The sequence below is a fragment of the Pelodiscus sinensis genome, chromosome 6 (assembly GCF_049634645.1).
Source record: "Pelodiscus sinensis isolate JC-2024 chromosome 6, ASM4963464v1, whole genome shotgun sequence".
Taxonomy (NCBI): Eukaryota; Metazoa; Chordata; order Testudines; family Trionychidae; genus Pelodiscus; species Pelodiscus sinensis.
Window position 1 is genome coordinate 22,186,638 of NC_134716.1, and position 19,164 is coordinate 22,205,801.

Genomic DNA, 19,164 nt, shown 5'->3' on the forward strand with positions numbered 1-19,164 from the left:
GTAATAATAAATAATGCAGAAGTTATGAATACATGCGCATATCTGCATGTAGGTAGGGAATCAGTTTCTACAGATTTAATTATATAGGTATTTGGACAGTTGCACTTCCATGTTTCTGCTCTCTGGATTTGCTGTGAGAAAGTGTGATCCCAATTACATACACAAAATTACATAACTTTAGTGAACAAAAACCATGGAGCTGGTTACAAAAAATGGGAAGAGGGAAGGGAAAGAATCATGAAAACCTTTGTGAAATTTCTTTTTTTTTTTAATTACCCTTTTTGACTATTTTGCTGCCAGCACTAGTGTCCTCTAACAAATAAACCTGAACTTAGCATAATACATCTGTCCAAGCAATAAATATGTCTATGTGGGCCTTACAGTGAAAATGAGTACGTGAGCAAGGGTGGGAGAGGACAAGTGATGGAGGGAAGGAAGGATGAGGTGAAAAGGGACTGGGACTCGGGAGGGTGCAGGGCAAGGGTGTTTGGTGTTCTAGAATTAGAAAGTTGGCAGCCCTAGGACTCATTACTGACAAAAGCTACTTTAAATGGCACACTATCCCAGTGAAACTATGGAGAAATACCCATAGGAGTTAATGATGACACTTTTGGCATTCATTCTCACTAATTCCCACAGCATACCTGGAAACACTCTGAAGAGTTATTTGGCCCAAGTGCAGGTGAGGAAGTCTTAGCACCATGGTTCCAGATGACATTTTAATGGGAAACTGGAATCCTCAGACATACTGGAGGAGGGGGGAGCAGTTCAAATGTTCTTCCACTCAACTTTGCTGGTCTAAAGCTTTTTGTAGGGAATAACATTTGTGACAGTCAGAGTAACTGCACCTGTATTTCCCCTCTAATATCACAATGGCACTCACTCTCAGAGTGTCCAGCTCCCCTGACATTGCCTTTCTGAGTGGAAATACATGTTTCTTTCTTTGCCTCCACTGTGTATTTCCCAGCACAGACAAGGGCTTTTACACTTGTGTTTTTTAGAGAGTTGAATTAAAAAGTATAACTGCTACAGATATAAGTTAACACACAGATTTAAATAAAGCCTACATCTTAAGGTAAAATGCATTACAAAGAAACCACTAACAACAACAACAAAAGAACCTACATGCACGCTAATAAGATTATGAAAATTAACCTCAACTATAAATGGATTCTGGCAAACCTGGATCTTTCCAGCCTTAGCCTAAGGACTGGGATCTTCTGTGGACTGAGGTCCTCCCATTTGTTTGCTGGATCAGGAAAGAAATCCATACATTTGAAATAAAAGTAATTCTTAAAATTGTTATAATAAAAATCAGGAAAAAAGTGTCTTTATTTATTCAGTTCACTTATTGTATGTGTTTGACAGCACTTTATGGATACTTTGTTTGACTGGTTCCTTTGTATGGGCCTGCGCATCTTTCATGCACCAACCAGAAAGAAAAAAAACTTTTAAAATAAGAATATGAGTCCGTAAAAATCACAAAAATTAACAGGGGAAATGACAGTCAGCTGCCATACCTAAAACTACTTTTATCCCTTTTTCAAAAATAAATTTACCAGATTTCAAATGAATGGGGTCTCCCAATAATTCCTATTTATCTTAGTCTCCATCTCAATTGTTGAATAGTATGTTGCATTCAATACAACACACACAAATAATACCATAAAATATATATGGTGAAGTGGAATTAATCTGCAATTTCATGTTTGTGTATTAAATCGGAACAATATCAGTGTTGGTTTCAAATAAATGAATGCAACACAGAGAGTAAAGTAATGTTATAAAAAGAACTGTGTTCCACCCTGTGTCCTACATAACCTTTTTAAATATGTGACCTTTAAGATGCTGAAGGTTGCCTCAGAATTTGGCTCAGTTCAGTGAAAACATCTGTTCTCCTTGCAGGTAGACTGTAAGGACTTTTTTCTCTGTTGGATTTAGAGCACAGCAAGTGAGCCCTTTTCTGACCGATCATATAGACCCCAGCACTTGTAAATCAAGTTCTGGGCTGACAACAGCAGGTCCACATTCTCTCACCCTTTCTCAGCTAGTGAGGCCACTTGACTGCTGTGAGAACTGTGCTTATCATGTCATCAAATCAAAGCATGTTGAGAAGAGGGAATGCAAGAGGCATCTGCAGAATTCCCACAATGTAGTGACTTTGGAACATTGACAGATGCATCTGTCATTTTATACCTTCAACTAACCTGCTGTCCGCTGGCTTGACACAGTAAAGCTGTCCAAGAGTAACTTCAGTTCTCTCACGTTGTTTTCACAGGTCTCCTTTAGGAATGTCTGGTGTTTCTTGGCCTTTATTTGACAGGGCGTGGGTAAAGGAAAAAAAACATTAAAGTGGTAAATAAACTGGCGTTACAACAACATTTTATTGTAGAACTAATTATATAAAATGTCTCTCTGCACAGCATTCCTTTTTCCTGAAACCAAGATGATACAATGTGACAGAACAAATAGCTAAAACAGTTTTTAAATGTGTATTAACATGCATTTGGGATAAACAGTGGTGGAGGGAGCGTGTGGGCCTTCAAGCAGTCAGAATAAGGTTTTGCCTACACTGGAAATTGAGCGACTAAGCTTTTGTTCACATGGCCTCATCACACCCGTTTCCTCCCCACAGCCCTAATGACAAAAGCTTTGCCAGGGTGCAAACAACGTTTGGTTGGCAGAAAGGCTCTCCTGCAGACAAAGCAAATGCTACTGGTAGAGAGCAGGAATTTCTTTGTTGGCAAGTTTCCAAAAACTGTGGTTACATTACCTGACTTTTAGCAACACGGACAGTGTCGACACAGCCATATCACTAAAAGCCGTGTAGTATAGACAAAGCCTTAGTAAAGTTTTTAAAAGTACAGTGATTTTTTTTCTTTGTGTAGCTAAAATAGTCATATGCTGCCTATGCATACAAACAACAAAGCTAATTGTTGCACCCTGAAAGGTCATATGGAAAGGCATAATGCTTCTGAGAAGATGGAATGGAAATCTGTGATCTGCTTCTCTGGAAAAGCATGCCTACTGTAGTAGCAATTTGCCTAGTGTCATTATTAGCTATATTTATTTTCCATGGTAGATAGTGGTTTGTCCAATCTCAGAAATTCTTCTTTCTAGTTAATGTCCCAGAAATTACAGGATTGTGAAAAACACTTCAACTCCCAGCATCTGGTTTACTTTCAGTAAGCTTTCCCCTGAGGGATCTTGTGAATATGTTCAAACTAAGGAGTTGACCCTATTTTGAGGGCCAGTTAACATTAAAATGTCTGAAAATATTTAGAATGAAATAAAATGTTAGATACTAATTATTTCATATTGATTATTGTTTCTTCTTCAAAGGGTAGCCCAGCAACCAACCTGCGTAGATGGGCTCGGAGTCAGGTGTAAGGGGACTGTTACCCCTTACTAAAACTCTGTGGGAGTTTTTTGGTTTACCAGCTTCAGAAGGGGAAGGGTTCATGAGACTGACAGACCCCAGAGACAATGGAAAGCAGTCAACACTCCAGCTCAGCCTGACTGACAGGTTGTAAGTGGGGATTGTTCTGGCTCTGTCTCTGAACAAACAAGCTGTGTGCAGAAGAGGTCCTGCAAAGACAGAGAGCTGAAAGAGGAGTACAAGAAGAAGTCCTGCAGCGACAGAACCAGACACAGACAGGCCAAGCAGTGCAGACCCTGTGTTGAGCAGCAGACTGGCAGTGCTCAGAAAGCCAAAAGGAACAGAGAAACAACACAAGGAGCTGGAACTGGCCAAGCAGCACAGCCTGCAGCTGGATGTGGTGAGCTACTGGGACCTGCAAAGTGTGGGGAAAGGCTCTGGACTGGGAGAGGGGTCTGGCCACTTGACTGAGGCCGTGTGGTCACTGCCAGTGCAAGCGTGTCCAGCCTGCAGCCCCTTGCAGCACATCCAGGGCTTCTAAGGAAGAGACTGTGAACTGTCCTTACACTCTGCAGACTTCTGTGTTGATGTCCCTGTGCTACAGAGCAGGGCTGTGTGTTCCCATTTAACCATTCTCATTGTTTCTTATTCTATTCTCTTTAATCAGTTGATGTTTAATAAATTGTATTTGCTTTGAACCTTATGAAGTGGTCACTGGGCCAAGAAGGCCTGCAGTGTAAAGAGAGCACCTCGGAGTGGGGACACCCTAACTCCTGCCCCTAGTGACTACAAGGTCAGGGATTAAGCCCCAGGAAACCTGGGCCCAGCCTTGTTGGGGTTTCAAGGGCTCTGCTACTCAGGAGAGTGGAGGGGGAGCCCTCAGGATCAGGGAGCCGTGGGGTAAAGGAAGTGGGAGCGGGGACTCAGATCCTTTCGCTGGTTCATTTCACCGGGGTGTATAGAAGCCAGGAAAGTTCCCCACAAGAGCGGGACCATTCCCCCGCTTACACAGGCAATGGGGGAGACACCTTTCCCACAAGCCTGTCTAATAGCTGCAAAGACAATCCACAATGGCTGTTTCAGCCCATCAGCTGACTTATCTTTGTACTCCACTATCACAGAGAGTGGGAGGATAAGCATAGCAGTAGGTGCTGTGGCCTCACACTCCATCTACATTTCACATCACACTCTTCCCTGCTCTGTGCAGCAGACTCCACCGGAGGAGCAGAATCTGAAGGAGGTGTTAGATTTCTCCCTTCATCTTTATTGTGATACCTAAAGTCTTGCACTTAAAGTAAGTGAATGTAAAATGTAGCTACGAATATTGAGGCAGCATGTGACATGTTTTCTTTTTCTATTAAAATATGTTTAAAGAATATTAATACAAGGTTAGCTTTATATTTCACACTCAGCACTGAAGCACATTAAACACTTGGCACTGGCCAAATATGCACTCACTAATGTCAGGAATGATTCAGCTACTAACAAGTGTAGCTGGCCTGTTGTAGGTTGCCTGCTTGGCCACAACACCTGACTGGTGGGAAGGTGCAGCAGACCAGCTCTTAAATTCAGCAGCAGAAGTTCAGCAGCTGCTCAGAGCATTTGCATGTGGTTGCAATAGTTCCCCTGCACCTACTGGTCTCAGGTTTGCTCCCAGCTTGTTCTAATCCCACTCCCACTTTACTCTTAACTCTGACCCACTTCTCTCACAGCCTCCGCTTTGTCTCGCTCTAGATACGGTAACCCAGCTCTGACCCTCAACTCCCATTCTGACTTTGTCTCCAATTCTTGGCTCTGGCATTTGGACTCTGACTGCAGCTCTGACTTGGGTTACCCAGCTACCAAATCTGCCCCAGCTATTAGGCATGACTACTCACATCCTGATCTATGACAATTAAGCTTAATTTTATTAACACTGTACAAGTTAAGCAACAACTATTGCCATTCTCTATTATTAGGATTGGGATATCCACCAGAATACTAAGGCCTCAATCCGGCGAAAGCATTTGAGAATGCACTTTGAGCACATCTCACTTACTTCACTCTGGTACATACAGATCCTAGAATTTAAGGTCTGAACTGTGCTACGAAGTTTTGCTGGCATAGCTATGTCAGCTATGAGTGCTAAAGGGGCGGGGGTGACACATCTGTGCCAACTAAAACCCTGGTTTCATAGATGCAATTATGAGAGAGTTTCTGTTTGCATCACTGTTACTTGAAGAGGTGGTTTAACTTTGCCAGCAGAACTCCGGTTTCCACATTAGGGCATTCTGTTGACATTGCTATATCAGAATAGCTACACCACACAAACCCTGTGTATATCATAATAGTACTGGTAAATATTAATTGCCAAAGGAACCCTATAACTTTAGTTAGGTTTTAAAATATATGCATACAGTAGCATTTAATAAGGGTTCATTCCTACATGAGAAACAACTGTGATTAAAAAAAAAAAAACCTATGGCAACAAATCTCGGAGCCTGGTTCAGCCAAACCAGTCAGCACCTGAACTTCAGCCCAAGCCTAGGCTCTGAGACCCTACAAGGGAGAAGGATCCAGGCTCCGGCCCAGCTTCTACATTGCAATTTTATAACCTAAGGGCCCATATTCCAGTCAAGGCTGAGGCCATACTGCATATCTTTTATTGCAGTGTAGATATATCCAACGGGGGGTTTCAGATGGGAAGAACTTCAGTAACTACTGAACGTTACTGAAGTTTCCAGAATACTATAAATCAAATACTTATATTATGGTAGCACCTAGAGCCCTAGGAGTGGGGTCCTGCCAAATGAACATGTATACATGGACTCTGCCAAAGAGTTTACAATTAAATGAAAAATGACATATGTGTCTAGACGACAAGTGGAAAAGGAGTCAGAAGTAAGCAATAATTAAACGTACCCTTTGCACAATATCCTTATAATGGAGGTGTGATGAAGAAATAAAGTCCACATTTCCTGTTTCTGGCCCTGACCAGTTACTGGTTATTTATCATCTGTTCTAAAATTATGATTCCCTGGTTGAATACATTTTGCTTCCTATTTGATCAGAACAGAGAAAGCTTGCTCTCCACACCCCCAAGAAAATTCTATTATAATGTCTAGTATGTACAGACCAACATACCACTGCCTATTCAAGGATTCAAGCAGTTTTTCCAATATGGAAAACATCTTGCCCCCAAAAACTCTCTCATGAACTGGGAGCATATCATTGGCAAACAAGAACAAATATATGCAAATTTCTGTGGTGTTCGCCACTATTTAGTTTAAATATTTTATAAAATTTGTTTTACTGTTTCAATTTTAATTATATGTGCTGTATATCCCCTAATATATTATTCATGTATGTTTCAGTGTTAGGTTCCCTGTAGCACTTACATGGATTTCCCTATGTGATAGTTTGTACTATACTTCACAAAGAATTTCCAACACTACTGAAATCCATATATACAAGTGCTTATATTTGCAGAACACCAATAAAATATAATTTAAAGGATTATCTTTTTCACTGGATGTAAAAACATTTAAAGGATTTATCTTACATGCATACTGTCAATAAGAAAATATAACAGTATGGTCAATATCACAGTAAGAAAAAGGCTTTCTTTTTTAATATAAGCTACTCTACGACAGACAAGGTCATACTTACTGAATCTATCCCACAGAAAAGTCATATCTAAGCGCACCTAAACAAATGTGCTTTTTTTTTTTTTTTTTAACTCAGACATCTATTTTTTTTAAATTCACCACATTTTAATCAGTACATTATAATTTATGTGGCCTTCATCATTGCTCTGTACTCACATTTCCTAACTGTGTCCATAAGTTCCCATGCCAATTTCAGTCTCTATTTCCAATTGCAGTTAAATATCTAAAGGAAATTCCTTAGCCAGCTCTTCTATATTTTATCCACAATCAGTTTTGTTTCCTTTCTAATTCCTGTTCTAGTTCCCTGTCCCCTATCATTGTAGCCTATGATCATTTCCCTTAAATTTGCAAAATAGAAAACAAATATAGATGTGAATCTGCATTGAGAAGAATATATCAAAGGGTTTCCCAGTCTCCTAATGCACATACTTAATGAGAATGGGTAAGGTTCTACACTAGAGATTAGTGGCCTACCATCAGATTTTTTGCAGGATCTAAGCTTTCATTTACTTTTTTAAAAAATGTTTCTAGTCCTTATGCTTCTAAAGCTATTTTTCTTAGTGCTGATTCTCCTGGAAAAAGCAATAATTTTATGACTAGTGCTGCTCCCTACAGTACAGAATTTCCTAAACACAACAGAACTACACTAGATCCCTTATATTAGACAAGAGATTCAGGGGACTCCACATGAAGAGATTTAGGCCATGTCTACACTACAAATTTATACTCCCTATGTTTGGTCAACTTCCAGCCACCATAGTAATTATTGCAGTTTTCCACACCTACAATACTCTCCTTCTGTTGGTGGTGCACATCCTCACTAGGAGCACTTCCACTGACTCCAGAGAGCAGGGAGGGGGGCTGAGAGCCTGGGCTGTCAGCTCTCCACAAAGCTCCCCACTCGGAGCCTGGCTGAGGCTGGAGCTCTTAGCTCCCTGCTCCCTCAATCTCCTGAGAAAATTCCAGCACTGAGTAAGAAAGTAATACAATACCAATGTATTTTATACATTAAACTCTGTAATGGTTTACCACATAAATTAAAATCCCACAAAATGGCTGCAATTTTGGTTGGTGATACATGCCAGTGCAACACAAGCCAAGATAGACCCTTTTTTGAAAAAAAATGCTCTTTCTTTAAAAAAAAAAAAAGGGGGGGGGGGGGAGGGGGCATTCTTTGAAAAAGGGTTTTTTTTTTCCAGAAAAAAACCCCCCACATCCAGACTTTCACTTCCGAAAGACCTGCTTTCAAAAAATACTATCAGAAGATAGGCAAATTAGTGCCAAATTTGCATATCTCCTTTCGAAAAAAAACCAGTCTAGATGTGCCCTTAGTGAGCCAGCAGGTACCCTCCTAGCTAGGAGTTGGGGGTTCAGGGGTATCTCCATGCATTCCCCCCCATGTGTCCCCTGGCCCCACTTGCTAGCCAGTGCATTTGCTCCTCCCACCCCCTGTGCATGCCCCAACCCCACCTATTGCCCCTAGGCAATTTTGCGCCCCGCCCAGGGACCTCCAGTACTACCACCAGTAGCGCAGTGGGGCTAGTGCAGTTTCTGTCTGATAGCTCTGCGTCATTGCTAGCATGACCCTGTGGTCCATGGGAGTTGCGTGCAGAGTCATCCATCGATAGCATGGTTTGGCGCAGCCATCCTATGGATGGGATGGTCCCCTATCCCATGGTCCCAGGTTAGCCAATGGAGCCTTGGGCGGGCTGGGGCTGGCAGCAGGGATTGGCTCCCCTGACACTCACTATGGCTGCAGGAGATATGGGGAAGTAGAGTTACAGAGCAGCCTGCTCCACTCCGCGATTATCTCCCAAGCCAGTCCCACTCCACCAACATCTCCCAACTAGTCCGGGCTGCCCTGGGAGATGGAGGTGGAGCATTCACATTAGCAGGACTTCCATCCCATGGAAAGCAGTGCCTTGAGGGCAGCTATCCCACAGTGTAGCTCTCTCAGGAATGGCGTGGGGGTGCGTGATTATAGGGGATCTTAGTTCCTGCATATCCTTCTTTCTCCACTCCAGGAACGCAGCACTGCTGCAAGCAGGGGATCCTGTGCTCTGCGGAGCAGGCATTGTCACCTGGCCAGATAAGTGAATACTTGCCAAGAATATAGGAAGGAGAGTCTGGTGTCATAGCAGCAGCAGTTCTGTCTAGACCAGTGTTCCACAAAGTGATCCATGAACCCACTCTGAGAAAGCTGCTACCGGGCAACTCCAATCTGTTTCCTTAGTGGCTCTGCAGCCACAGAGCCCCACAGCTCCCATTGGCTCCGGTTCACCATTTGCAGCCAAGGGGAGCTGCAGGAAGCCGTGTCCAGGGTCATGCTGTTTCCCACAGCTCCCCTTGGCTGCAAATGGCAAACCATAGCCAATGGGAGCCATAAGGCTCTGTGGCTGCAGAACTGGTAAGTAAACAAACTGGTGCGGCCCGGTAGCAGCTCTCTCAGAGTGGGTCCACAGACCAATTTCAACACTACTGTTCTAGAGTGGTCACCTTAGCACTGTGGGATATCCTGCAGAGTTTAAGAGTTGTGTATACATGAAGACCGCGTCTTCACTTGCACATCTCTGCAAAAGCATCACCAGTAAAAGCTGTACATCTCTTGTGGAAATGGCTTTCTTTTTGTGGAGAAACTTCTGAGTATCATTGAAAAAATGTCGTTGCAAGTGTAGACATGCCCATCTTTTATGCCAAAAATGGACTTTTTCTGCTTTAAATAGAAAGAGTAGACATGCTCTTAGATTAAATCTTCAGTGTAATCAAATAATTTTCATAATATTCTTCAACTTTTTACATGGTAAAATATACAACGTTATCTATTCTACCAATAAATCAAGTGCCATGAGACTTCTCTCTTACCCTTGCAAGTTCCTCCTGTAATTCTTGACAACTTTTTTCATTATCCTGGAGTCTCTCAGAGAGGTCTGTAATTACTTTCTTCTTTTCCTCGATCTCTTCATTAAGTTGCTTGTTTGCGGAGAAATACTCTCTTTCTAATCTGAAAAGTTTCAGTGTTAGAACAGGTTTTCAAATATACTTTTGTCAACCAACATTATATACTTTTAAGCACAATCAACGGATGTATTATATATCGTGTTTTCATGCCACGAGGCTTTAAAAGTTGCCTTTACTTTTTTTCATAAAAAAATCCACTCCTTAAATGAAAGATATTAAAGAAATTATACTTCCCCTTCAGATAACCAAGTGTTGTACTATGCCTGCAGTCATAAGTAAAATAGGTTTAGTGGTCTTGATGTGCCCTCTAGATTACATTTAATGAACAAAATTCTTGACCATTCAATTACCTCAAAAATTGACTCTCCTTCAGTCTCCAGGCAAGTCTTCCCTAACCAACTTAAAAATAAACCATAACAATAGCACCAACCGTGTCTATATAAAATCTGGTTATGTTTTATTGTAACTTGTATGGCATAGGATTTTAATGCCAAACAGATGGCTCAAACAAACATCTAACTATGACTTAACTCTAAATGCTAGGGACATTATTACACTCATTACCGCTGTAAGTGTTGTCCAAGAGCTTGGAATGAAAAAGCCCATCCTATTCCTTGCTTTTTTATTTTTACCAGTTTGTTTTACCAGTATGGTCTTCCCCTTAATTTGTCTATTAGATGTATAGAAGAGACATTCAAGACAGATTTCTGGGACAAGGGAGAAAAGGGAAAACGGTAGGGAAGTGGTTTTGTGGTGGCAGTCTATGACTTGGAAGAGACCCCACACTGTTGATTCCATCTAGGGCAGAGGATCACAACCTTAAAGCATGGGTGAGTCAGGTTCTTTGTACTTTTGGTCAGAGGGAATCGTGGGGAATGCAGCCCCAAGTCCCAGAACATGAGATTTTTAGGACTCCACAGCAAAGCATAATGGGAAAAGGAGTGGCAAGATATTAGCAATCATCTTTTCCTTCACAAGAGGGGGATAAAGGTGCTGACAACTTCTCTGAGTCAGAGGGATCTCTGCTGGTTTGCTTTTGATTTTCATCGCCAGATCTTTGGAGAGAATCTGGAAATTCAGGAATAGTTGAGAGGAAGGAACTCTGGTAAGGGGCTTTTTCCATTTCTTTTAAACCTCATTACAAGATTTGCAGTTTGTCTATTTGACTTTACCTGCCACTTCTCTGGAGTGAGTCTGGATTCTTTAGAGGAACAACTCACCTTCCCAACCTGAGATGGGGCTGTGGGTTTTTTTTTGTTTTAAATACTCAACAGGCAAAAGTCATGCTATGACAGCAACTAATAAAACTGCCCAGATCAACAATTGAGAGCAAACTGTAGACCACTGTTTAGTTCTGATGCCAGAATTGAAAATCCTCTCTATGTCTCACATGCTAACCAAGTATTAATTAAGCCTAATTTCTTGTTGCACCAAAAGACATAAAAATATATTTATAAAATGACAATATTAAAAATAGCTCTAAAACGGGTATGCCATTTTTATCTAGCTATTTTATTTTGGTTTTGTATTTATTCCACAAGCTTAATCCTCCCAGTAGATTTTCTTTCTCAATTTAAATACATAATTAATAAAGGTTTAGTACTTAAACGTCTAGCTCAATATCTTTTATTCTAGTGGTACAACAGTATCAGTTATATTCTCTCATTATTGTGTGTTAGTTTATCAAAGTAAGTTGATTATTACTCATAGTCAACTTTTGTAGCTGTATGACAACCTTTGCTTCCAAAATGATAAAGCAAGAGCCATAACTTTTTTTTTCTTTTTTGCATCCTATTTGAATGCAAGAGATCTGATATCTAGGAACACTGCATGTGAAGAGAAAACCAGAGGTACAGGAAATAGCTGATAGGACCTCTTTACAGTGACCTAGATCACATACTGGCCTTCTGTTTTTCTCCTCTTTGCAGTGAAGCATGCTGAGGAAGCCAGGGATACAGAGTCCTTTCTCTACACTATCTACATCCCTTTCTGCATTCATGCCAGATTCCAAGATTAGGAAACATTCTAGAGGTAACCATCTTGTTATTACTTTTAGATTGTTTTCTTGATCTCAGCAGGCTTCTGGTGTAAAATGCAGTAGTAAGGAGGACCAATCAAAAACATAGAAGAATTGTAACATGAGGAGAGACGGAGACAGATGAGCACAGTCAGTCGGCAAACCTGATGGCAACATATTAGGCTGTTACAGATAATTAAAGAGCATTCTAATTAACCACTCATGGCATGACCAAGAGTTGTTGGTCAAGAAAATTCAAGTTTTCCAGATCTGAAGAAACATTCTGTGAAGCTCAAAAGCTTGTGTCTCTCACTAAAAAAAGTTGGTCCAATGACAATATATTAACTCACCCACCATAGGTGCCAAGTCGGTAGGTGCTCCAAGGTGGGAGCACTTATGGGAAAAAAGTATGGGCTCAGCACAGCTGTTTGTTGGCATCCTCAATTAGCTGATTGGAGGACCCACCAAAACTGCTGACTCGTGGCTGAGGGAAGGGCTTAGGGGAAGGCAGGCAGCAGTGACCAGACTTGGACCTCAGGAAGGAGGCAAAGTGGGGACAGGTGGAAATGGAGCAAAGGTAGAGATTTGGAGGATAAGAAGGGACAAAGCAGAATCGGGCAGAACCTTGGGGCAGGCGGGTAGAGCACAACCAAGGGGGGGAAGTGGCATCTGTGTCACCCACTTAGTCTCTCTAATATACTGGAATCAACCCAGCTTCAACACTGCATACAAAGGCTACGAGGCATTCCTCACCAGGAATAATCTGCATCTTTTTCTTAGAAGTCTGTAAATTAGGGTTTGCTTTAAAAATAAATCAATATTAACATGCAAAGAAGGGGAAAAAATGGTCTCATCCAACGTTGCTAGCAAGCATCCCAATATGAATGCTTTGCAAATGATCCATATAACAATAGGTTAAATGTCTATCTGTAGTGTATTTATTTACCAGCAGCACTGATGCAATGTCAGGCCTACACAAATGTTCGTGATCACATCATCTTCTAGCAACTGCAACCTAAAAAGGATGCAAAGTATAGTACTACACAAGCTGTTACTGCTGGCTTACAATACATTTAGTAGAGAAACTTACATATTGAGTTTTTCCAAACTCTCTTGGGCATTACGTTTCTCTCTCTCATATGCGTTTTCCACCTCTTTGAATTCTTTCTTGATCATTTCTAAATCTGAAAGAGCTTCTGCTTGGCTGGCTTTTTCTACCTGCAAAGCTCCTTCAAGGTCTCGAATCCTTAACTACCAAATGATAAGAAATCAATTAAGCAGGTTAGGGAAAGCTATCATTAATCTTCAGTGGTATACTGTCTCACACAGCAAAACAGAATAAGTAAAAGTACCTTATACTGCATTTTGATGGAATTTAGATTGTATTAATTTATGTAGGTAAGTATACTGGTAAGTTTCATCAGTGGAGTTCTATATTTTACATAAATTTAATCTAATTTAAGAATAAGATTAATAGTGAAGGTTTAAATTTCACACCATGCAGAGCAGAAATGTGACAACTCCATGTACATCCACAATAGAAAACCTCACCAGTCTTCTCTTCAGAAAACAGATCTTCTAACACCAAAGAATGTTGCCATTTCAATTCATTTATATTTTTGTAAAAGAGGAAAATTAAATATATTTTTCTTTATCCTTTTTTAATATTAGTGTAGTGGTCATTTGAAAAGCATTTGCAGGGAGAACTAGAAGGTGCAAGAACCAGAAAATAAAACTGGCTACAAAATGATAAAAGTCTGAATGCAAAAAGAACACAAATAATTAAAAGAATACATTTTAAATTATTTCAGCACACTAAGATTTCATATTTGTTCTTTAAAGTAAACTGTGCTTACCTATTTATTTAAAAGACCATGTAGCACAAAATTAAAATATAAAATTTTAATTTTTATAATCTAATATGTAGCAAGCTTGCTCACATACATAATCACATTTATTATCTGTCAAGACTGTACAATCATCTTGTTTGAAGATATAATCTGCTAACTAAAAATCATATTTAAGCAGTAATTTCAGAGAACTATGGACTGTTTCATAGGAGCAACAAACTATGTAACTCAGTTACATGTGTGCTTTCAATCTTCATTCAGGTCCATCAGCAATCCTGGCAAAAACGTAATTATTGGGTATTTTAACAGTACAGGAATGTTTTACTAGTAGGACATTTCCTTTAAGCCGCCCTGTAGTCATGTAATAACTAATACAGGTTGGACCTCTCTGGTCTGGCATTCTCAGTACCTGATTGGTACTGAATGACGGGATTTGCTAGATGAGGGGAGATCCCTCACCTCCTGGCCCAGACTGCTATCGGGTTAGGGCACCAACCTGCCCCCACTGCTGCCCCAGGCCCCTACGGCTCTCTAGATGCCGCCAACCCTGCTGCTGCTGAGGCTAGAGCACCACAGCTCCACAACTGCCTGGCTCTGCAGCCAGGGCCGGAGCTCCGCAGTCAGGGCACAGCTCCACAGCCACCTGGCTCCACAGCTGGGACTGGAGCTGCGCAGCCAGGGCCAGAGCTCTGCGGCTGGGGTTTGGGCCGGAGCTCCCTGGCTGCTGGAGGCAGAATGGGGCTGGGACCGGAGCTCCACAGCTGGGCTCATAGCTTCCTGGCTCCCACTGGGGCCGAGGCTCCACAGCCAACACTGAGAGCAGAGCTCCCTGCCGTACTGCCCATTCCCCTGCCCCCCGCAACACTGGGTACTCCCTACAGTGCCCCTGCCCTGTCGCCAGACCTCCTTGTTCATGGGCTCTACAGTCCAGGAACATCCATGGTCTGTGCCAGACCGTGGATGCTGCTGGACCAGGAAGTCCTGGTTAGGGGAGGTACAACCTGTACAACGTTAGGCCCTGTTTGGGGCCTTGCAGCTCTACTGGCTTCTCCGTCATAAACTGGAAATTCCACAAATATTTGACACCTGATACCTGGATAATTTCAGAATTAAATTTTGATTCCAGATGTGCTGCTCTCTCTGCCTCAATGTTTTCTTCCAATTTCTTCACTCTCACAGTTGCTGCCTAAAAATATGAAAGATGTTTACATTACGAAAAACCAGGTATCAGCTTCAATAGTGTTATGTTTTAACAAGGATTTTCAAGGTATAAGATTCTTAAGGTAAGCATTATATTATTATACAAGTTAGGATTACTAGGAATCCATACTCGCTGCTGCCAGTAGGCTATTTCAATTTTGTTTTTTTAGCCCAGCTAAATGACTATTTAAAAGAAAAAAAAGAAGATATATGCAGATATCAAAAGAATGATTTTTAGACATATTACCCTCTGACAGATGACTGGGCAAAGTGTTGCATATTCTGCCCTCTGTCACACCCATTCCTCCAAATCGGAGTGTGGAGAGACAATCTGGCTCTAACTGGGGAGATGGAGACAGCGACTACAGGTGGAATCTTTCTAGTCTGGCACTCTCTGATCCAGCAACATCTGTGGTCTGGCATGATCTTAGTGGGATGTCTACTTATCATGGGTGTGGCCAAGTTTCCCACAGCCCCATAAAGTTTGTTTACAGCCACGAACAAAAAGTGGATAATCTGTTTAAACAAATATAACGGCAGATTTAAAGACATTCTGATCATTTGGAAAATTTCAGCTGAATTAGGGAATATTTTAGAAAATAAGTGACCCAAGACTTGGGATCATGGAAACAAATTTGCAACCTTCACTATACTGTTTTCTACCACTACTGAGGTCTTTCACTTGGATGGATGATTGAGGAAATAAATCTTACAAATTGCTGTGGTCTACACAGCAGCGGTATTTCAGAATGTCTGTTATTCCGAAATAACTATGCGAGTGTCTAGACAGCTAGCCCATTATTTTGAAATAATTTCAAAATAATGGGTGGCTTATTTCGACATCTGTAAACCTCAGTCCACAAGGAATAACATCTCTTTCAAAATATTAGTAGTGCGGACGCTCCACTGCTGCTATTTCAAAATAGCTCCTCCTCCAAGCCATTCAAAGTAATTACTCCCCAGTGCTTCCTGGGGCTGTAAATTGAGGTAGCATGTCCACACTTGGGGAGCCTGCCTCAGACTAATTTCCTGGCTCCCCTGTAGTGTAGACGCGCTATTTCGAAATAAGTTAATTTTGGAGTATTTCTTCCAGAATAGCTTATTCCAAAATAATCATGCAGTGTAGACATAGCCAAGTTGAGTACAACAGTCAGTACTACATCCATGGTGAACATTATAGTTCAAGTATTTATGGGATTTTCACTTGCACCTGTGCTCAAGTACATTTTTAAACATTAACAACTTTATTTCTAATTAATTTCCCCCACTACTTAACAAGGCAAATACAAATAATTATGAACTCTGTTCTGAGAAAGTTTCCTTCAGGAGATCAAGCCTGCCAAGCCAGTGCAGGATTACCCATTTGACAGAATATGCAAAAGTCAACATAATTAAGTCACAGATTCACAGATTTTTTAAAAACTTTAATTTAAAGCTATATGGAGATTTCTATTTACAGCCCATACTACTTGCCTGAGGAGTCTCAGCATTTATGGCCAAGTCAGGGGACATTTTTTTAACATTATAAGACACCCTGGACATATAGTAAACCTGATATATATAGTAAAATAGGTTTTCGATAACCTTCACTGTTTTAGAGCATGTTGCCTAGATGGAAGCCAAGAGTTGGAATGTGCAAGGGGGACTGTTTTGGGCTTTTGGTTAACCAGTGCACTACCGCATGAACTATTTTGTTCCTGGCTTGGTTAATCTAATTATGGAATAAACCACCACTTCTGGACATTGTCTGCCCAATTTCTTGCAATCTGCACAGAGTGTGGCATTTTCATTGTGGCCTACCTCAGACATGCTATCACAGAATGCCCCAAGATATAAGAGAATTTAGAATAAAAATTAGGATCAGACAAGTTTTCTATTTCAATTTCTGTTGGCCACTTCACACAGTTGACTTGCGCAGGATTCCAAAGGTGGGTACAAAGGTCCACCACACAGAGATCATTTCAGGATCAGGGCCTAAAAAGGTAGCTCTATACAAAGAACGATTTTTTAAATCATTGATCCTCCCTGACCATCCCTTTGTTTTCAGAATGAGATAAACTGTAGTTAAAAATATATAATTAGTCCATCTTCACAGCATGAGGCACTTCTGTTTTAAAATCATGTTTAAAATATGACTATTAATTGAAATCACACTTAGAAATTACCACATCCAAGGTAGAAGTCAAACTCAAAAAGCGTAATGAGTCTAGATCAGGGGGCCTGAATAATCTCTAAGAATATTAAAGCAAGCGGCACGTGAAATTGCAAGTCTCCAATTCTTAATGAATCTGTAAACTCAAGGGCTGTGTCTACATTGGCCCCTATTCAGTAATAGGGATGCAAATGTAGCACTTTGGAATAGGCAAATCCGCGGGGGATTTAAATATCCCCCGCGGCATTTGCATTAACATGGCTGCCGCTTTTTTCCGGCTTGTAGATAAGCCGGAGAAAATAAACTCTTTTCCGGAGGATCCCTTATTTCTACTCTTGAAAAGGGCTTATTTTCCGGAGAATCGCGTCTACACTGGCGCTTTTCTCCGGCAAAAACCCCGAGCCGGAAAAAAGCGGCAGCCATGAAAATGCAAATGCCGCGGGGGATATTTAAATCCCCCGCGGATTTGCAATTCTGAAGTGTCTCATTAGCATCCCTTTTCCGGAAAGGGATGCCAATGTAGACACAGCCAAAGAGATTAGTTTGTTAGCCCAGGGGTGGGGAATGTATGGGTGATAAGGGTCATCAAGATACCATCTGAGTTAGAGAAATCAGTGGGTGAATAACATTTGCACACTTTTCTTAAAGTAAGGAACTAATACAAAAAAAAAAAAAAGATGATCATTCATGATTTGGTACACTGAGCTCTTTCCAGATTTCTCTATTCCTTTGAGGCCTTTTCCATCCAATGGAAAACCAGGGCCCAGACCAGGCAAAGCTACAACTATGCAGCAAATCAGTTGTGTTGCTTTGCTCAGCTTTTCATTAAGTTACAAAACAGGTAGGTCATGTTCCATCTTAAATGAAAGTCAAGCATTGCAAATTAACAATTCATTCAAAATGATACAACATTAACTGCAGAAACTGCCCCTGTATAAAATTCAAGATCTAATTTAATCTCATTAAATGGAGAAGACAAAAAACAACTTAATAGGAACAAATGAAAAAGTACTTGCCTCAAGGTCTTTTTTAAGTCTCTCCTCTCGTTCAGTACTATATTTAAGTTCGTTGCTCTGTCGCTGCAAAATCTCTGTGCAGTCATTATGTTCCAGTTCCAAATCTTGTATTTTCTTGTGCATAGTCTGTAGTACATTATTTCGCTCCTGAAAACAATGTGCGTTTTACTACTATACTTTATGCTTACTGAAATAATCAACAAAGAGAAGTATCATCATTCAGAGACTGACACACATATTTGCAACCAGTTTCTGCCAAATGGAGTTTATTCACTTCTCAATGGCAATAAGTCTATTGAGGCAAAGGCTAGAGGATAACAGTAATTTAAGAGAACAGAAAACTTCTGCATCCCCTTGGGCTCTGAAGATGGTCATTACTGTGCAGAAAGCAGGGCTAGTTAGAGAAAGGCATGAAGAAGGCATCTAGAATATGAGCTAATTCAGCACATCAGCAAGGAAGATGCCAGGAGTGTGGCTCGCGTACAATCCCAGCTATAAGTTAAAGTGCAGTTCTACTCTGAAACATTACTGTAAAATGTTTCATATGCGTGTCTCACTGGTTTAGGATCAAATTTGCTCAGTTAATAAGTAAAAGGCATGAAAGACTGACAATATCTTAGACAAATTTTATGGAACTAAAATAAACATAACTGAATTAGGCCGAATATCTTTGGGGGCCATTGCATTCAAAATGCAATTATTTATGTATTATTATAGGATTGTTTGTAACTCTTCTAGTCATGTGACTAACAAATGTTAGGAATTTCAAATAACAGTTCGGGACAATATGTGTGAAGAGGATTTCCTAGGAAGTAGCCGGGAGACCTTCTGAAGAAATGGAAGAGACCCATCGTCTACTAATGATCTGCTACTGGAAATTCCAGATAAAAGACATCTGGACTGTATAAAGGATGGATTCAACTTTGTGCTTGTTCCGAGCTGGAG

At 40.8% G+C, this 19,164-nt stretch overlaps 1 protein-coding gene across 7 annotated transcripts in view; it reads right to left on the reverse strand.

Moving 5' to 3' along the window:
- Positions 1-19,164, reverse strand: part of CCDC171 (coiled-coil domain containing 171) — a 230,259-nt gene that overhangs the window by 165,720 nt on the left and 45,375 nt on the right. For all 7 annotated transcript variants that reach the window (XM_075931537.1, XM_075931540.1, XM_075931539.1 and 4 more), the window contains 5 exons: positions 18,216-18,366; positions 14,945-15,033; positions 13,092-13,252; positions 9,889-10,027; positions 2,208-2,310 (listed from right to left, as the gene is read on the reverse strand). In XM_075931537.1, the coding sequence (XP_075787652.1) occupies positions 2,208-2,310; positions 9,889-10,027; positions 13,092-13,252; positions 14,945-15,033; positions 18,216-18,366 (643 nt within the window). The remainder of the gene's footprint in view (positions 1-2,207; positions 2,311-9,888; positions 10,028-13,091; positions 13,253-14,944; positions 15,034-18,215; positions 18,367-19,164) is intronic.